A 21434-nucleotide genomic window follows, 5' to 3' on the forward strand; every position below is an offset into this window, starting at 1 on the left:
ATAGATTCCCGTAAACCATCATGAGTCAAAGTATCGTTCAAAAATAACATACCTGAAATACGCTTTTGGTTTGTGACCGACAGCTCAACGCGTTCCACATATCGAACAGTACGAAACAAGTGAACGTCATCGTGGTGTCCCGACTGGTGACACCCGTTCCGTCGGCCATCTCCCGCTGGAATACCCAAAGCGTGCCAAGGATGATGATGCCAGCCGACAGCAGAACGTTGATGATGAGCGATTTAGAGATCATAGGTTGTTTCACATTGCGAGGTTTCTGCTTCAGTACATCCTGATCGACTGGTTCCACGCCGAGCGATTGAGCCGGTGGTCCATCCATGATGATGTTGATCCACAAAATTTGCATAGCATTCAGTGGATTGGAGATTCCCATCAACGTCGACAGGGCAATCAGTGAGAGAGCCGCGATCGATGTACTCAGCTGAAAGCGAACGAAGTTCCGAATGTTCCAGAAGATCCCTTTACCTTCTTCAATGGCGGCTCTGCAAGAGCCAAAGAAAATAAATATTTCACGCTGAAGAGTCAAACGCACACGCAAACCTACATTATGGTGTGGAAATCATCATCCACCAGGATCATATCTGCTGCCTCCTTGCACACGTCTGTTCCATTTTTGCCCATTGCGATTCCAATGTCGGCCCGCTTCAGTGCCACTCCGTCGTTAACACCATCGCCGGTCATTCCAACGATGTGACCGGTCTGCTGCAGGGCCTTCACTATGGCGAGCTTGTGCTTTGGGGTTACTCGATAGAACACGCTGACCGTGTTGATGACCTTCTCCAGCTGCATCTCGTTCATCTGGTCCATGTCGTGTCCGGAAAGTGCCTGCATATGAACGATGTCCAACCCGATTTTGGAAGCTGTGAATAGAAGGATGGCGTTAAGGAGTTTTTATATCCTTAAAGGATGTAATATGATAAGAAGCTTCGGATGTAAATTAATCATTGGATTAAATTCAGCGTCAGTTATTCATAACCCATTTTCCTTCCAACACTAATGACAAATCTCTCTGTAAACTTCGATTGATTGTCATCCGTATAAAATTAACGTTTGAAAAGTATAATAAAAAGGACCAAATAACTAAAAATTATCTTCTAAATTCACACAAGAATGTAGAACTAAATTTCATCTCTCAGATCAACTCTCAGTTAGTACTATAACATTTGCATTAAAAAATGAACTTTTTTCGGATGGTGATAAAAAAAAAGTAAGACAGATAATTGAGTTTGATAAATTTCTCATGGAAGGTTATTATATTAGCTTACTTGCAGAAAAAATCTACGCCCTTGCGAGCGGCCATCCGGCAGTTAACCGGAACAATCGCCATGGCGGACGAAAACCTGCGTAAAGGCTTGTTATTGAATTCTTTCTTCATTTTATTTGTCAATTCTTTCTCAGTTTCGCAACAAAATTGTTGGAGTAGATCTAACGCTTCAGGTTTGCCTAGAAATTCTCGATGGGACGCAGTTGACCATCTTATTAAGCCGCTGCCGCTGTGTCATTGCCTGCAGCTCCGAGAGCAGTGGATGGGGCTTCCGCTTCCTGACATGAATGTCCTTGTTCGCTAGGTACTTTTTCACTGTTTCGCCGGTGACATCGACCTCCGGGTCAAGTGCACGCAGCGATGTAGCTACTTTTCCCTCAATCTTCCTCTTCAGCATCCGTTGGAGCTTCTTGTCATTCAGGGTCGTTGGCCGTCCGGAACCGTGCTTTCTATCGATGCTCTGTTTGTTTCCAATAGTGCCAAGATCTTGGAACGGGCGTATCCGGCATCCACAAAGTGCCGCACGATGTCTGTGTTCGACGCGGCGGGGTACCGTTCTTAAACGCGCACACTTCTGAACGAAGTAGCTTCACTGTTTACGCCATCACTATTAGAGTTCGACTGATAGAGCTGTCAATTTTTTCCTGCTGACACATGGGTTATTATGATTGATGCTGCATGTATAGTTTCGTCAGTGCGTGTGAAGGTAAATCCATGAAAAATCGGCAATTTTTGTCCCTTTTTTTAATGCAAACATTATGCCCAAAAGACCACCCCAAATCACCTCTCATTGAGATTCGGCGTTCTGGGAAGTGTCTCATAAACCAGTCATCCTGTTAACTTGTGCGGATGGTAATCGAAGGCTATCGTGAATCTGCGATTGGTAAGTTCAACGGTAGACGTGGAAGACGATGAAGCAAGTAGTGATATGCTGTACAGTACTTTATTGAGTCTATTGTGGTCTGTTCAGGCCCAATCTACGTCAACATCATCAAGCTTCAACTTCAATTTCGAATCAGCAGTTGAAGTCTGCTATGAGTGCGCACCTGGGCATCTTACACGATCAAAATGATTGACAATAATTGTCTTCAATATCGTGACAGCCAAGCTTCCCGATCCGATCTAACCTCAATTAATATTTTGCCACCTTACACGGCCAATATCGCCATCAATCCGAGGCAACGAAAATATCCGCGATGACTAGTGGCGACATTTGAATTTGGGATCCAAACTATTCTCCATCAGATTAGAAGGCTTGAAGGCAATTTCAAATTGGTAAAATTTGAATGAAAATTATTTACTTGGCATTATTTAATTACTTGATGCACGTAGTCCTAACCCTAACTTAACCTATTTCCTCTAAATTTAGCGATATTCCTACTAAAACTTATTATAATATAAAAATAATTTCAGACAAATTTTTCGTATAGGATTTTCTCACTACTTGTAGAAAAAAGTGATTTGCATTCGCGTAGAATACTAATTTGATTCGGAAAAGTTAATTTTCTTTCATAATTTACACTTTATAATTGGGTTTTACTTTAGGAAAACACATCATAATACTAGGGATCCATCAGGACATCTGTCACAGTTACGATTAATAGCACCGTTGTAGAAATTGCTCGTTTGAGAGCAACGCATATGAAATTTTCAGGTATGCCGTGATTCATTACGCAAGCTATAAACAAATATAGAAACCATATCCGCCTTCTCTTGCTTTTCCCCGTCATATTTTCATTAAGACAACAATAGTCAGATGAAGAAATAAAGGAATTAATCGATATATATATCGAGAATGAATCAAGCAAACAAACCCAAATTTGGCATGTGGAGGTTTAAGGATGCAATAAATGTTTCTGTGTTGGATAGACACACCTCCCCCCTCTCTAAGAGAGGGTACCATACAAATGAAATACTAATTTCAGCATAACTCGAGAATTAATCAAGCAAACGAACCCAAATTTGGCATGTGGAGGTTTTAGGGTGCAATAAATGTTTCTGTGTTGGATAGACACTCCTCACCCCTCTCTAAGGGGGGATGCTGCAGAAGAATCAATGAATATTAATAATATTAGGGGCAATAAATGTTTCTATAGTGGTTTGACATTCGCATAACTCGAGAATCAATCAAGCAAACGGAACCAAATTTGGCATGTGGAGGTTTTAGAGGGCACGACATGTTTCTATGGTGGTTCGACACTCCTCTCCCCTCTCTAAGGGGAAGGGGCTGCCATACAAATGAAACACAAACTTCTGCATTACTCGAGAACTAATCAAGCAAATGGAGCCAAACTTGGGATGTGAGGGTTTTTGGGTACGAGAAATGTTTCTATGATGGTATGACACCCCTCCCTTCAAAGGAATGGGAATAAAAATATTACACATATTTTAACCAAACATGACAATTGAAAATTTTCGGAAAATTCTGAAGGGAAATGGGAAAATTCGGGAAATTCAATTGAATATGTTTTACAATTACATAGTGACAAGCGTTGTTAGTCCATTTGATGTTTGCGCCAACGAAATTGGTTTTTGTTCGAAAGTGGAAATGGATTTTAATGTGATAAAAGGCACTCCTATATCTTCCTCTTTCTATATAAATAAAAATAGATCGCCGAATGTGTTGGTAAGAGCAAAACTCGAAGAAGGAATTATCCGATTCAGGGTTATCTTCATTCTATCATATTTTCTGTATCAAACATTTATTCGATGTAACGGAGAAACATGTTATTTGCAAGTGATTGAAAAATCTCGAACGAGAATTGTATCTGAACATAATCTGATATTATAATGACGTGTTTTGGTAGAAGTCCTAGGAAATTTATATTAAAAGTAAATTGTGAAGGATCAATTAGAAGATGAATCAATGAACAGTTCTGCGATTGGATCTATGATCGTAAGTAAGGAAACGTGAACGGTATTGATAACAAAAAAAAAATTTTGGCGGGACGAAGTTTGCCGGGTCAGCTAGTAAATATATAAATAAACAAACATTATATGTTTTACTGCAGACGAATTTCATGCCAACTCGACTGGCCGTTGGCAGCACCATCTCAGATTGCAGCGAAACGTTGTGGATGTAAACACATGTGCCAAAAACGTTTTCTTGATTTTTTACAAAAAATTCATTTTTCTCAGAAACGTTTTTTTTTAATTCTCAAAAAGTCGCCCATACATCGGAAGATGAGCACTTTTATATGGAAAAAGTTTTTCTAACAACAACTTTTCTTGTTTTATTTAAAAAAAAAATTACAACTAATCCCAATTTTGTTTAAAGTCAAGATAGGGATATAGTATATTCGACAAAGTTTTAGGTCTTTTTCGAATATGAACTTTCGTCGAAGACGTCAACTTTCTGTATTTTATAGTTTCTGGAATATAGAGCATTTTTGTATGAAGACCCCTGAAAAAAATAATTTTTTACTCGTTATTTTTTGTGTGTAAAATCTCGCGTTTGGCATGTTTCTGAATAGAAAAAAGTTAGCAGAGCATTTTAATCACGATAATTTATACATACAAATGTTACGAATTGAACATTAACCCTTTGCGGTCGTATTAAATTTGGTCATGGGTATCGTACTGGTCGGAATTTTATTTTTATTGAAAAAGCAGTAACGTTTATTGAAAAAGCAGTAACAGTAAAAAGCATGCAAGATTATGAAAAACAAACATTTTTTATTGTTTTTGTGAACTATGTATATATATTAACTTAGCAATGTATGTTTTTGTATAAAAATTATAGTTTGTTATTCGTCTTCGTGTGAAATCTTTCTAAACAGTCTCCAAGAGTAAGTCATATGAAGTATAATTAACACATAATTTTATTTTTATCATCCGTTGAATATGATACACTTTTGCCATTGATGCAATAAATGTGTAACTAATGCCAGCAATGTGTATCTGAAAAGATCAGCACTTTTCACTTTTAACAAGCAAAGATTTTTTTACATGAGATTATTCAGATGACATAAGACACTTATGCAAACAATTAATCTGCTCTTTATAAATTCAAATAACATGAGACATTTATGCAAAGAGTAGTTCTGATACTTATGAACAATCTTTTCCATCACACCAAAGTGTTACAATGGCTAAATTCTGCTGTTATGATTTTTGTCCCACATTCCTATGCATTCAACGCACTGTGCGTTGTCCTGTGCGGGTGACTACTTTGTTTGATAGTAAATACCGTTATCTATTATTCATAGGAGCACCGTATTGATTAAAATTAAAAAAAAGGAAAATGAAAACATAAATAATTTCCTACTTTTCATTCTTTAACCAACATTTTGTAGATCTTATAGTTTTTAAAGAAATATTTTTGAAAAAAAACTCAAAATTTCAAAAAAATCCTCTCACAAAATCTATCAGACCTACCAAATTTTAGTCAGAGAATGAAATGTAGGAAATTATTTATGTTTCGAAAATTAAGATCTATTTTCCTCGAAAACATGTTTTTTGAAAAATTCTGAAAAAATAGATATGAGTAGCCCATACAATTTCCAAAAAAATCACTCATACATCGAAAGATGGGAACTTTTACAGGGAAAAAGTTTTTCGAACAACAACATTTTCATGTTTTTCTTTGAATAATTACCATTGATGTTAAATTCGTAACATTTGTATGTATAAATTATCGCGATTTACATGCTCTGCTAACTTTTTTCTATTCAGAAACATGTCAAGAACATGTTAAACGCGAGAATTTACACACAGAAATGCAACGAGTAAAACATGGTTTTTTTCAGGGGGCTCCATACCAAAATACCATGTATACCAGAAACTTTAAAAAAAACTTACATATTCGACGAAAGTTCATATTTTAATAAGATCTACAACTTTGTTGAATACACTATATTGCTATCTTGACTTTAAACAAAATTAGGATAAGTTGTAATTTTTTCAAAGAAAACATGAAGAAGTTGTTGTCAGGAAAACTTGTTCCCGGTAAAAATGCTCATCTTCCGATGTATGGACGACATGTTGGAAATTGTAAGGGCTATTCATATTATTTTTATTGAGAATTTAAAAAAAAATACGTTTTTGAGAAAAATTAATTTTAATTTTCAAAATAGTTTTTTCAAAAAAATTTTGGTATTTTTTTTGAAAATTTAAACACTTTCCTACAATTTATCCTTTGACCCGAAAGTATTATGGTTTTTGAGGTATTATTTTTTTTGTAAAAAATCAAGAAAAAAATGTTGGTCCTTTTAAAAAAGTTGCCTAATTCTTATTTGAATATTTCAAGCATGCAAAGTTGCTTAAAAGACCCATGTGTTTACACCCACAATCAGGGATGCCAACCTTCCTGATTTTTCAGGATTCCCCAGACTCTTTAGCACGCTCCCTGATATCCTGGCGAACACTCAATTTATCCTGATTTTTCATGATTTTTGTATTCTTTACATTATTCGTGATAAATATACTGGTTTCCATGCCAAAGCTTTCTGTCATGATACAGGGTCTTTCAGATTAAAAGCTCACGCAACAAATTTTAATAACTTCTACAAAAGTGAACCGATTTTTATAATTAAAAATCGAAAATAAAGCTTATTTTAGGACATCTAGGAATTTTTTTTCGTCATATTTCTGTAGTTTAAGCATTCCAAAATATAGCTTAGTAAGAACTTATCGAAAATCCTATTATTTACCGAGTTAGATCCATTTTAGTGATGCAGTATCTAACCTGGAACGGCCATAACAATGAACTTCAAACGCGTTTTCTCGAAACTATTTTTTTTTAAACTGGCGTACACGATATCTCAAGTTCTACTGAACCGATTAATGTCGAATTTATATGAATACAATCTGCCTGCAACTCTCTATCGCATGAACCTCTAAAATATAATATATAAATAATATAATATAAAATCGAGAAGCGTAAGAAACAACGTTTTAAACAGCATTTTGTTTTTCAAACAGGCATTATTTTGTCAAAAAATATGTTTTTGACTTGTTCGAGATTCATGCGATAGCGGCATCTTTACTGATTCAGAATCTGTTCGTTTTTTTTTGTTTCAGATAACCAGAAGGGCTGGAATCGTGTACGCCGTGGCACAACAGTACGACTTCGATGCTGTTGAAAATCCGAGTTATTTCTTCTTTAAATTCCTCAAAATTTTGTGGCTTATTAGTATGATGATGATGGTCCCACCTCATACTTCTACGAAGGTTTGAGCTGGACGATTTATCTTTAAGATAATTTTATGATTTGAAAAAGACAAGAAATCCTATCAAAAGAACATCACGAAATAGGCGAAAACTTTTTTATTAACGACGGAGCGAAAAACGGAGCGTTCAATCTGAAAGACCCTATAGTTCTCCGGTTCGCACTTGTATATTTCAAGATTTAACGAAGTTCATGAGCATTTCGACTTCTATACTTCAGCGGCAATATTTCAGCGCAGACTGTTGAGCAGAAGATATTAACTCTACCAGTAACATGATTTTGTGAATGACGTTTGAAGTCAACATTGACTTAGTTTTAAGAATTTTTATTTTGTTTATATTCTGATTTTATATTTTGATCACTTGATGTGCAATTCGTTTTTATGTATGTTCTAGTTCAACTTTCTTGTAAATTTATTGTTATTTGTTTCAAACAAATTTCTTGCCGGGGGATTTTTCGTCAAAGAAAATTCCTTCGACTTGCACTGTGGTCACGTGGTCATTCAAGAAGAAGAACGAAATGACATGAGGTTTTTATACCCCCGTGAGTAAAAGGTTCGTTAACTCGAAAGGGCTTTTTTTTCTTATTATGAGAGAATCGCGAATAGATAAAACCTGACCAGATGAATGGGTTGGCAGCGAAAGTTTCACCTTTTTTATAGTAATAGCAAAAACTTACAAGAGGCATATAGTATAATTATACAGTCTCCAATGATTCAGAAGATCAGTGTAAGAAAAATGATTTGTTCTGCATTGGACGAAATTCAATTGGGTTTTGGGTTTTGCACATATTCATAATGATGATATAATATAAAATGAAACAGATTGATCTATAATAAATATTTTTAATCTCAATTGAATAAAACCAACAATCCTTAAACCTCATGATGCAGCAACTTCTTCACCATCCCAATCGGATCGGGCAAAAAACTAGGCTTCTTTTTCGGCACTTCCGGTTGCACCGTAATTTGATAGGGAACCTTCACGTAATCCGGCACCTGATAGCTAATCTTCATGGGTACTTTCTTGAAAACATACTTCTTGTAGGGCACCTCCTTAATTACCTCGACCTGCTTGATAACTTCCACGTGCTTTTCAACCGGCACGTGTTTGATCTTTTCCACGTGCTTGATCACCTCATACGGAACCTCGACCTTATCGATGATGACCTTCTCGATGGGAATCTCCTTGATCACCTCGACCGGTCGCTCCACGATGATTTCCTTTGTAACGGGAACGTGCTTGATTACCTCAACGGGTTTCTCGACGACGACGTGTTTGTCCACCGGAACCGCTTGGATTATCGTTTCCGTCACATGATTAACCACTTCTTCGCCCTTCTTAAAATCTAGCTTCACGATTGGCACCGGAACCTTCTTGATGTGTGGCACCGGGATGGGGATCGAAATTTCGTGAGCGCAGCTCAGTGCCATTAGGGCGGAGAGGAGAATCAGCTGTTTGAATCACAGATATGGTGTATACGGTTAAATTCTTTTGTAGGATGTTTCTTGTTGTAATTGATACTTACCACCTTCATTTTGAATATTCTAAGTGGATGTGTACTGCACGAGTCAAGTCGTTACAATGATGCTATCGGTGCAAATTTTGGCATTTATATCGGAAAATATGCAAACGAATAACGAGTTTGACCGAGTGAAAGTTTTGCAAAACATGTTTCCAATGGATTGAAGGCTAATTTCAATTTGCCCATTCATTCGTTCTTTCTCGGAGAATGAAATAATGAGGAAGACTAGACGCCGCACTTTCTTCCCAATCGATTTAGATTTTGCTTTTGTGAAGCAATTGATCGCTGAAGAATTTAGGCTTGAAGCAAATTATTGAGTTTTGGTTTCGATTCCTAATAATCTAGCAGATGTTTGATTTTTTCCGAAATATGTTAACACTCAGTAATTGATTGTGTTGCATCGTGGCTTACGTGAGGTCATTTATATGAATAGTTTGTTTACGAAGATTTTTCATTTCATTTCAACGGCTGTTGGTAAAAACAACTGGAGGTATGGTTCTCGGGATCAGCGACGAATAAACCTACATCTGGACTTCCGATGTGGGATCTGGTAGAGGTTGACTGCTTCCACTTGTCAGCCGGTTGAAAGTCTCTCTAATAAAGTATTCACTGCACGTATTATTTATAATAATTGAAATTTTATCGCGCATAGACAATTTAGGAGCGTGGGTAGCATCTGATCCTATTTCTGTTCTCCTAATTTCTTGAAACAATATCTTCGCATGAATTAACGCTCATCTTTGCACATATAGTGTAAAGCTTACCGTGTATTTGGTATATGGAATGGAAGCATTCTAAAGGTAAGAACTTTAATATTCAATGTATTCTCAGGAAAAATATAAGAACAAAGTATTCATCGTTATTTTGATATAATGGTCTAACATTTTTGTAGCAAAAATCGTCACTCAAAATGATAATATGAGAGCAAAAAATCGCTACGCGATAGAAAATACATTATTACATACTAAAATCAAATTTCAGTTAAATCGGTCGTACAGAAACTGAAAGAAATGTGTCACTGGGTGAAAATCTGAGATTTCGAGGAAAACGCATTTTTTACCTTATATGTATTGTGATGCGTTGTATTGAATAATCAAATATGTCTCGCTTTAACTTTGTAAAGAAACCTAATATCGATAAAATCCTTTGACGCAACATTTTCGAGGAACACTTCGCCATTCATACTGCATTTCGAAACTTTCACAAAATTCTCGTGCACAGCGAATTGCGATTCTTTTTTCCATCTAATTTTGTATCTTTTAGTATTGTGCAAACACATTCGACAAATGTGATTCCCATTACACCAGTCTTTCTCGAGACTAAATGGTCGGTGTTAAGTCAGAGGGGACCAAGTCACAAAATTTAAAATTTCGAGTTATTGATTACATTTGGTTAAGCATTATGTAAGATACACACCACATTCACCAGATTTGGAAAATCACGTATACAGCAGGAATAACGGATCTAAATTGTTATGATTGATCAACGAAAACCCCTCTAGTATGCAGTCAGAGCGGACCATGTACCATTTACCATGGCGAAATGGCTCTATACCATGTGCAGACAGAGTGGATCATGTGACAATCATTTGTATATTAAATTTAAACAATATCCAAGCGCCGAATTCAAGCCAACAAAACATTTTCTTGAAGCTAATAGGTACCTTGTCGAAATGTACTTGAACCCGTTAGTGTAAAATGTGCACATTCTGAGTATATTAAAAAACATAAAAAACTTGTTCCATTCCGACTGAACGGATCAATGAAAAATGCTGGTCTTCAGTGTGAATTATCGCAAAATTTACTATTTCAGAGTGCGATTTGGGCTGTAGCGATGACAATGAATTCGAATTTGACGATTCTATTGACGAATACTGTCTAAGATGATTGAAAATGGGAAGTTCATGCTGAACATGTTTGCCGTGCAAGATGGTCGAGACTATTATGCTGAACGCAAACAAAGTTTATACAGTTCCAAACTTACAATCCTTCTCGCTCTAATTTTCATAGCAGAATGGCATACTTTGACTCACAACTGTTGAGAAATATTCCGAAATTGTTCAGTCATAGTGAACCAACTCGTAAAAAATGCTTCATTTGGTCCAGTCAGAGTGGACCATGTACGTATAGGCAGCCAAATAACTGCCTTTTTTTGGCAAGATACTTGATGTTACTATCATACGTCAAAGTTAGCCAGAGATTTCTGAGAACAATATTGAACGAAAAAATTAAACGCTTTGAAAATTAATGAGCATTAAACTTTATGTTCGTTTTTCTCGAAATCATATAAATGTCACATGGTCCGGTCTGACTTAACACCGAGCAAATATTAGGCTGTCAAAAAAGTCCTGCGGTATTTTTTTTGAATTTTCATTTGTTCATAAAATTAGTTACAATCATCTGTTTTAAATCAAATATGCGCCGTTTTGTTCGATGACTTGTTCCCAACGAGATGCCAACTTCATAATACCCCTGTTATAGAAGCTCGCTTCCTTATTGGCAAAAAACTCGGATAGCCAATTTTCACAGGCCTCTTTTGTGGCTAACTTCTGACTACCTAGCTCGATCGCCATGGACAAAAACAGGTGGTAGTCACTTGGTGCAAGGTCCGGACTATACGGCGGATGCAAAAGAACCTCCCATCCGAGCTCCCGGAGCTTCTGGCGCATCACCAAAGAAGTGTGTGGCCTGGCGTTGTCCTGATGGAAGACAATGCGGCCTCTATTTATCAAAGATGGCCTCTTCTTCATGAGTGCTACCTTCAAGCGGTCCAGTTGTTGGCAGTACAGGTCCGAATTGAGCGTTTGGCCATAGGGAAGCAGCTCATAATAGATTATTCCTTGACAATCCCACCAAACACACAGCAGAACCTTCCTGGCCGTTAATGAGGGCTTGGCCACCGTTTGAGCCGCTTCAGTGGGCTTCGACCACGACCGTTTGCGCTTCACGTTGTCGTAAGTGACCCACTTTTCATCGCCAGTCACCATCCGCTTCAGAAACGGGTCGGTTTTGTTGCGATTCAGCAGCGATTCACATGCGTCGATACGGTCAAAGATGATTTTTTGCGTCAACGTGTGTGGCACCCATACATCGAGCTTCTTTGTGAATCCAAGCTTCTTCAAATGGTTAATAACGGTTTGATGACTCATCCCCAGCTCTTGGCCGATGCTACGGCTGCTACTAAGCGGGTCTTTCTCGGCTAATTCAGCGATTTTGTCGCAATTTTCGACGACAGGCCTTCCGGAGCGTGGCGCATCTTCGACGACCTCTACACCAGAACGAAAACGTTGAAACCATCGTTGTGCGGTGGAAATGGAAACTGTATCGGGTCCATAAACTGCACAAATTTTATTGGCAGCTTGAGATGCATTTTTGCCTTTGTCATAGTAGTACTGTAAAATATGTCGGATTTTCTCTTTATTTTGCTCCATATTTGCGACACTATAACTCACGAACGACCTAACCAAACAAAACACTGTCAAGGACTATATTATAGCGCGCAAAAATACCTTTCCAACAATATGACTCGATACAATGTATGACTCGATACAATGAATACAACTAGAACTACGCGCTTACAACGACACCTCGCGGAAATACCGCAGGACTTTTTTGACAGCCTAATATTAAATGGCCTTTTTTAGAGCTAATGAACTTTCGAATGGACAAGGCAGTTCAAAACCATCCAACTGAACGACAACTTGGTCTCGATCTACCACTCTGCTTTTGATCCACGAACATTCGTGAGTGAACTGGAATCTAACTCATAGGTAAAAGTTGTGGACCCGAAAGGCACGGATTCAGGCAGCACGAATTTCATCTGTTCTAAAATTGGCATATAAGTTCAGTTCATAAACAAGGTTCTTTCCCGTGAATCGTGGCCAGAAAATGTATCCTATTCTATTCTTTGTTTTTGAGAGGCTTTAAACTTTGCAGTTCATTCGCCTCTAACGGAAAATGTAACTCTATGAGAATTTGTTAACCGTTCGAAAATCTCGAAATTAGCTGATGTCATACCTTCCTGGAAGAATTATTCGTGTTTAGCTTCTGTTTGTCTCCGTTTTCTGTTTCTTCGGGAGTTTCACAAGACAGCTATCTAGGGCTACTGTTGTTCGCGATTCACTACAACAATGAGTCGCTTATTTTAACATCCGGCTGTGTGTCGACCTACGCAGACGACCTGAATATTTATCTGGTTATCAAAACTCTTGAAGTTTGCCGTCGACTGCAGAGCTTGCTTGCCCAGTTCGTGAGTTAGCGCCGCCTGAATAAACTAACCATCAGCATCACTAAGTGTGTTTAATGTGAGCTTTCAACACAGAGAACACAGCCAATTATATTCGAGTACACGATCGCCGATTTGATATTAGAGAGGGAGAGAGACAGTCGGGTCAACGACTTGAGCGTAGTTCTCGACCATAATCTCACCATCGCCGCACACCGTTCTGCGTTGATCATTAATGGATACCTCGTATCAAATTGCATCACGGAATAAACACTGTGGAAAAATTTTAGTTGACCGATCCTTTCCAAACTTTCAGACAATAAAATATAATCGATTAGTAAGCTTTTGGCATATTTATTCCATTCAATACCATAACCGTATGCTCGCACCTTACGCTTAACTCCACTCATAATGTTCTGTACAACATCTGGCCGCAGCTTCTGCTGTGCGGAAATCCACTTTTTCTTCATGTCTTCATCAAATTTAACCTCCATGGAATTAGGGATTGTTAACCGGTTTTACCGGTAATACCGGGTCATTTTCCATTACCGATTTACCGGTTATTTTACAATCAATAACCGGTAATTTCGGTAATTTTTTTACGCCATAAATAATATTTGCCTTTATGCCGCTTTGAAATATTACTCGTGAAATTGGTTGATGCTCTCGAACCAGTTCTGGTCGCTGCTGAACTGCTATTGCGGAAAAAATGTACCCTTTATGAAGCTGACGTCAGATCGCAATTTATGCTAGAATAGCTATCGGAGCAACTATAGGAAATTTCAAAAAACTCGTATGCATGACGGCGAATGAATCTCAGCCAGAGAAAGCTTCAGCCGTCATATTGCCCACGTGCTCTTTGAATCGTAGTTTCGAAACGATCATAAACTTAAAGATCACATATGGACGACATACGTTCCGACGTTGCCGTTTCCATTTTATATTGAAATAGGGTGGGGCTATTCGAGAGACTAAAGGTTATCACCACGCCATTCCAGCAGTGTATTTATATCTTTTTGAAGAATGGGGGATGAATTCGCCCTGTAGATCGTCAGGTCTTCAGCAAATGCGAGTTTGGACGATGGAAGTAATGAGCACAAATCGTTGATGCACATGTTGAATAACATCGGTCCCAGCACACTGTCCTGCGGAACACCAGATGTGATACTGAAACTACAGGATTTAGCTGAGTTGACCACGACATACACTCTACGATCACGAAGATATGAAAAATCCACACCGTAATCGAGTCGGAAAGCATATGCACTTTAGCTTCTCAACAACGAGAATGTGCGGAACAGGATCAAAGGCTTCCACGAAGTCAATATATAGCGTCAACTTTTCGTCTCTCTTCAATTTCATGTGACAGCGCAGTGACGATGCACATAAGGTTCGTTGTAGTAGAGCGATGCTGCATAAACCCATGTTGACCTTCGAAGATAATCGGTGACCCCGCATTGTATAGGATATTGAGTATCAGTCTCTCAAATACCTTGCTGAGGCAGCAAAGTATAGATACGTCACGATAATTCATCATATTACTGTAATTGCCAGATTTGTAAATAGAGATGACGAAGGCAGATTTCCAAGCCGCTGGAAAGGTATTTTCCTGGAGCGATCGATTAAATATGCGAGTGATTGGATTCACAAGTTCTTTGGCGCAACTTTCTAGCAACAAGGGTGGTATGCCGTCAGTACCACGTCCCTTTTCGATCTCAAGGTCATCAAAAGCTTTTTCTACTTCCTCAACAATAAATTGAATGACGGGTAGGTTTATGTTGTGTGAAGGAATATGTGTAAAACAGTCACTTCTTCTTCTTCTTTTTGGCTTTAAGAGGGTTTAAACTTTTCAGTTCACTCGCATCTAGGTACAGACACTCTTTTGTACAGGAGATGCGCTGCTAATCACGCTCTCGAAGAACTTAGTGAACAGGTTAGCGGCGTCCGTGTTTGTGTTAGTTTGGACATCGTTGAAAATAACATTTCCTGGGATGCTGGAGGAAATTTGTCATTCGTTTACGAATTTCCAAAAACGCGATGGATTTTGTCTGATGCTGGCTTGGATCCTGGATAAATAGTTATTGTAGGTGGATGAGAGCACTGATTTGTACGGAACATTTATTTCTCGAAGATATTCACGATCACACTAGAAATGAAAAAGCGATGACGGTGAACATAGTGGCCGGAATAAATCGCCGCAGTGAACAGCTGCAACAGAAACAACCGCTTAGAAAAAGTGTAGTAAGCTAGAAACATTGTGGCGCGGCAAAAACATCGGGCCAGATCACGAACATCACTGCCACGTACGCTTTCACGTCACATACACTTCACTTAATCTTCTTGTGTCTACCATTATTGTCAAGGACTGTTGCGTGTAAAAATAAACTCCGTGAAGTGAAAGAGTTCAGTCCCGTTTATAAGAGACATGTCAGTTGCATAATTTCGGGCGTTTGGACGTTAAGTCGGTTGCATAATCTCGGACGTTTAAACATTATGTAGGTAAAATTGTAGGTAATTAAACGTATGTTTTAGAATGACAATTTTGCAATTATACCTCGATGATTCGTTATTTCAATGTCAACTATTCGGACTCATCCCATGATTCATGCGTGCGTTATGGCGGGTTTACATAAGGGAGATCTATAGCTATAGATGGATTTATTCACGTGAAATAGGTGTAAACGGGTGAGAATAAATATGATACACTTATTCGAGGTATATATAACTTGAATAAATTCAGCATTTGTAAAAGCTTGTGAATTTCTCACTGGTGAGAAATCACTAAAGTTGGATGCAGTTCTACTTCAGGTGAATAAATTCACCGAAAATATGAATATATTCGTTATAGAAGTTCACGCTAGTGTAAACGGTTGATGCGATTTCTATAAATCTCATCATATTTCTTCACATGAATATATCACTAGTCTAAACCCACCCTTAGATTGCTGAATGTATTTGAAGTAATTTTCTAAAAGCAGAAAGTGATACAGATTTTCATTAGACGAATATAAAAATTAAGAAAAAAGAATTTCAAAACAATATCCTGTGAATGCTTTGCAATGATGGACTCATTTTATCCTTCTTTAAAACTTATTATCAGTTCAGTTTAGTCCTTTGTTTTTAAGAAACATTAAACTTTGCAGTTCATTTGGCTCTTAAATCTATTATCACTTTTTTAATATTCTTTTATTCAAAGCATGTCTTCAAAACAATATCGTTGAAAATATTTATTACGTAAAAATGAAAAAAATATAATGGCATATTCTTTACAACTAGTGTCCGTTATAACTACCATACGAACATTTGAATTACAAAAACCTGCTTAACAATGTTGGAAAAACTTCACGGTTATTATTCAATACTTAAAATATCAACAAATCAATATTATGCATAACCAACCATAATAATCGCCCAAGTCCAAATGAAAAAAATTACGTCCTCTGGATACGTCAGGACTCCGTCTAAAAATGCCACCAAGAGGGTAAATTACTGTTTGTTTATCTTTTCTTTCCTAAACAACAGAAGACTAGATTTAAAATGTTGACAAAAAAGCTAAATAAATATGAAATTTAACTTACTCCATTCCGCGTGACTAGCTTGCACCATTTAAAACACAAGTGACAAAAAAACCTGTTTTGCTTCGTGACATGACAGTAACGTGATATTCATAATAACACCGAGTTCGTCGAAGTTGTCACGACGGATGAACTCTTCCGGATTCTACACACACGGTGGCAGCCGTGATAAGGTTGTATACAATTCACTCCGTTTTCACCGTGAAGTGACGTTCGTGATCAGGCCCATTATGTGTATAAATGGCTCACATTTCTATCAGAATTTATTTTCGTTTTCGTTCTTCGATATTTATTCTGAGATTCCCTTTGTCCCCATCCAATGGGGATAAGGAATTCGTGCGGCCCAAGCCGCCATGATGACACGATCCGAGTCCACCGCTGACCCGCCGTCGGAAGCGGCGGTGGCTCGCACGCAAACCTATTAGGCTGTCAAAAAAGTCCTGCGGTATTTTTTTTTGAATTTTCATTTGTTCATAAAATTAGTTACAATCATCTGTTTTAAGCGAAATATGCGCCGTTTTGTTCGATGACTTGTTCCCAACGAGATGCCAATTTCATAATACCCCTGTTATAGAAGCTCGCTTCCTTATTGGCAAAAAACTCTGATAGCCAATTTTCACAGGCCTCTTTTGTGGCTAACTTCTGACTACCTAGCTCGTTCGCCATGGACAAAAACAGGTGGTAGTCACTTGGTGCAAGGTCCGGACTATACGGCGGATGCAAAAGAACCTCCTATCCGAGCTCCCGGAGCTTCTGGCGCGTCACCAAAGAAGTGTGTGGCCTGGCGTTGTCCTGATGGAAGACAATGCGGCCTCTGTTTATCAAAGATGGCCTCTTCTTCATGAGTGCTACCTTCAAGCGGTCCAGTTGTTGGCAGTACAGGTCCGAATTGAGCGTTTGGCCATAGGGAAGCAGCTCATAATAGATTATTCCTTGACAATCCCACCAAACACACAGCAGAACCTTCCTGGCCGTTAATGAGGGCTTGGCCACCGTCTGAGCCGCTTCAGCGGGCTTCGACCACGACCGTTTGTGCTTCACGTTGTCGTAAGTGACCCACTTTTCATCGCCAGTCACCATCCGCTCGCTTCAGAAACGGGTCGATTTTGTTGCGATTCAGCAGCGATTCACATGCGTCGATACGGTCAAAGATGTTTTTTTGCGTCAACGTGTGTGGCACCCATACATCGAGCTTCTTTGTGAATCCAAGCTTCTTCAAATGGTTAATAACGGTTTGATGACTTATCCCCAGCTCTTGGCCGATGCTACGGCTGCTACTATGCATCTTCGACGACCTCTACACCAGAACGAAAACGTTGAAACCATCGTTGTGCGGTGGAAATGGAAACTGTATCGGGTCCATAAACTGCACAAATTTTATTGGCAGCTTGAGATGCATTTTTGCCTTTGTCATAGTAGTACTGTAAAATATGTCGGATTTTCTCTTTATTTTGCTCCATATTTGCGACACTATAACTCACGAACGACTTAACCAAACAAGACACTGTCAAGGACTATATTATAGCGCGCAAAAATACCTTTCCAACAAGCTATATGCCTCGATACAATGAATACAACTAGAACTACGCGCTTACAACGACACCTCGCGGAAACACCGCAGGACTTTTTTGACAGCCTAATATGTTCCACTGATTGCCCGGTTAGTTTGTAACATAGGATACGATCCTTTAGCAATCTCCGGTCGAGCTTTAGCGAGCATGATAATGAGAAAAATTACTAGGCTCTTTTAGGTGATTTTAGTTTTTTTTGTTCGATCATTTTTAAGGCCAATTTAAAGACCACCAAAACATATTGAGTAGTTCAACTAAAATTCCAAAATATAACTTTTCAGTTAGTGTCCATCTTTCCAATCAAGTATCCGTCTTCGAGTAATTTGAAGAGTTTAAACGATCTGTATACTCTGCGTAGAACGAGATACGCACTACAACATGGCGCAGCTTGGTCGGAACCACCCCGAATGGGTTGTTTGAATTGATAGACAACGAAAACTGACCTACGGATTAGAAACTTATTGTGATTCATGTGAAATAGACGTTAATGATGTGAAGAAATAAGAGATTTTCCATCTGGTTCTATAGTTATGAAACACTGGAATTTTAGTTTTCTGAATGTTTCGCGTCTGAACACAACAATAAAGTTCAAATGGCCAGTCTCATAAATGAAGATAGCTTTTGAATTCTACACTATATATTTCAATTCAACCGGCTTCTTACATATCTTTGGAAACTCAGAAAAAAAATGAGTGGTTCTATAGTTATGGAACGCAGTGTACCTGTTCCTCCTAATGGTTCCATGCACAGCTCTCAAGTCCTACCATTGTGATTTGGATTCAGCTGATTTGCGAACATTTGCCTTAAATTCGCTTTATATTAATTAATGTAACATGTTGGAAATCGTCTGCCCTCCAGATGAGACAAAAATATGGGCATATGAAAACAACACATGTTGTGGGATGAGACAATGAGTTATTTCCTATTTGATATATTGTTTTCATTTGACAGACGCTCGACTAATTATACAAAAATGACAAAAATTTGAAATCGATTAGGGCGGTGCCGATGAATTATTCACAGCTGTGCTCGCATTCCTTTGTGCGGGAGCATTTTCGCATTCTTTTTGCGAGGGCACTTAGCTAACGACCCGGCGTAACAGGTTGAAAGTGATATCGACCTCGACCCTTTAAATTATGTGACCTGCTGCTCCAAATATAACTTCTTGTCATATATAAGCATAATTTTTTCGAGTGATTGTCATCAGTTGCACTCAAGTATTCTTTGCTACACGACCTCAATAATTTCTCCGGGAGAACGATGAAAGTGGTAAGATTTTTGCTAAACAAAAATCTATCGATTCATTGATTTCCTTCCAAATTTTCTTTCTTTCCCAACTAGATCGCTGTGGTGTGTCTGTTCTTCCTCGCAGCAGAAGCCAAAATTCCCACGCATGAAGTGCCGATACCCATTCCGATGCCCACTCTAGACATCAAGCATGTGGAACACAAGATAAACACCGTGAAGGAGGTGAAGGTACCGGTCATAAAGAAAGTCCCAGTGGAAAATACCGTCGAACATATCAAGGAGATTCCATATATCAAAAATGTCCCTGTGCCGAATGAAGTTAAGGTGTTCCGTGACGTGGAGGTTGTGCGGGAGGTACCGGTGGAGAAAATTATCCGCAAACGTGTCGAAGTACCGGTGGAGGTGGTGAGGGAAATCGAACTGATCCGCGAGGTACCCGTAGTGAAGGAGATCCCCCACGTGAAGATCGTCAAACTGATCAAGGAGGTTCCGGTGGAGGAAATTGTTTACAAAGATGTGTACGAGCTGGAAACGAACGCGGTGAAGGTCCCGGTTCATGTTCCTGTTATCACGGAAAAGGTGGAAGCCAAGCCTTCGAAGTTTTCGAGTTTCTTAAACTTTCATGGTTTTCTTGGATAAGTTAGAATAAATAAATGTTTTGAACTCACCGATAGCCATCGCTGTTTCCTGTGAATCACCAGTAACCATTTTCACAAGCACTCCACTGGATCGTAACATTTCAATCGATTCTCGAACGAGTGGTCGCGGTGGATCGGTGATACCCACCAATCCCAGATATACCAAATCTTGGAACGAAGATCCCTTAGCAAGCGCCAGGACACGTAACCCCTTTCTACCGATTTCGTAGGCCTCCTGAAGGAATTCCGCTTCGTTTTGTTTGCTCAGCGTGATAGCTTGTCCTCCGTACCAAAACTTTGTACACTGTGGTAGCACCATTTCGATTGCACCTTTCACGAAAAAGATCTCCTCCTTATTGTTTGCATATTTCGGCACCACTTTGACAGCCATCATCTTCTGTTCCGAGCTGAACGGATACTCTTGTATTCGCAGGAAATTATCTGCCGTCGAGTATTGTCCGTTTTTCATAGCTGCAGCCAGCAGAGCTCCCTCCGTCGGTTGCCCTAGCAATGTATCGTCTTGAATGATAGCATTATTGCAAACAACTCCGGCCTCCAGCAGCTGATTGATGCTACGCTTGGCATTATCCATGCTGTTGCAGTCGCGAATGTGTATTTCTCCGTTGTCGTTATATCCGGCGCCGGTAATATCAGCCATGTATCCATCCGATGTAATGATTACAGTTGCGGTCATTTCATTCTTGGTGATGGTACCCGTTTTGTCTGAGCAGATGACCGTGACACAGCCTAATGTTTCTACCGTGGGCAACTTCTTGACGATGCAGTTGCGTTTGGCCATTCGCATGACCCCGAGAGCCAGCGTGACGGTGACAACAATGGGAAGTCCTGCGAGGGAGAGGTAATCAGTTCAGTGATGTTTGTTTCCCTATCTACGGTGTGTTTTTTCTCCTCAATGCAACTTGTTTATCTACTCACCTTCCGGAATAGCTGCCACCGCTAAGCTAACACTGATGGTAAACATCTCCACAAGGGGTTTCGCCTGAATCCATCCGAGCAGCATGATTGCACCGATAATGCAGAACGAGTAGAAGCTCAGCTGTGCACCAAGAATATCCATCGATTTTTGCAGCGGTGTCTTGGGAGCCTCCTCCGCTTGCATCATTTTGAACACCTCTCCGAACTCGCTTTTCTCGGCTGTGCTTACCACGATGCCCTATGGATTGAGAGAAAAAAATAACA

General features: G+C 39.0%; 3 protein-coding genes across 7 annotated transcripts in view; 1 reads left to right on the forward strand and 2 right to left on the reverse strand.

Annotated features, from left to right (window-relative positions):
• The window catches only part of LOC129771710 (calcium-transporting ATPase type 2C member 1), a 188331-nt gene that overhangs the window by 10251 nt on the left and 156646 nt on the right, over positions 1-21434 (reverse strand). For all 5 annotated transcript variants that reach the window (XM_055775659.1, XM_055775657.1, XM_055775656.1 and 2 more), the window contains exons 5-8: positions 21171-21408; positions 20265-21080; positions 566-881; positions 53-503 (exon numbers count right to left, since the gene is read on the reverse strand). In XM_055775659.1, the coding sequence (XP_055631634.1) occupies positions 53-503; positions 566-881; positions 20265-21080; positions 21171-21408 (1821 nt within the window). The remainder of the gene's footprint in view (positions 1-52; positions 504-565; positions 882-20264; positions 21081-21170; positions 21409-21434) is intronic.
• On the reverse strand, positions 8283-9071 carry LOC129771712 (probable serine/threonine-protein kinase kinX). The gene is made up of 2 exons (XM_055775662.1): positions 8982-9071; positions 8283-8907 (listed from the first exon to the last, which is right to left on the reverse strand). The coding sequence occupies exons 1-2, from the start codon at positions 8988-8990 to the stop codon at positions 8329-8331; spliced, it is 588 nt and encodes a 195-aa protein (XP_055631637.1). The 5' UTR covers positions 8991-9071; the 3' UTR covers positions 8283-8328.
• On the forward strand, positions 19486-20269 carry LOC129771713 (mantle protein-like). The gene is made up of 2 exons (XM_055775663.1): positions 19486-19617; positions 19690-20269. The coding sequence occupies exons 1-2, from the start codon at positions 19609-19611 to the stop codon at positions 20233-20235; spliced, it is 555 nt and encodes a 184-aa protein (XP_055631638.1). The 5' UTR covers positions 19486-19608; the 3' UTR covers positions 20236-20269.

The sequence above is a fragment of the Toxorhynchites rutilus genome, chromosome 2, assembly GCF_029784135.1.
Source record: "Toxorhynchites rutilus septentrionalis strain SRP chromosome 2, ASM2978413v1, whole genome shotgun sequence".
Taxonomy (NCBI): domain Eukaryota; kingdom Metazoa; phylum Arthropoda; class Insecta; order Diptera; family Culicidae; genus Toxorhynchites; species Toxorhynchites rutilus.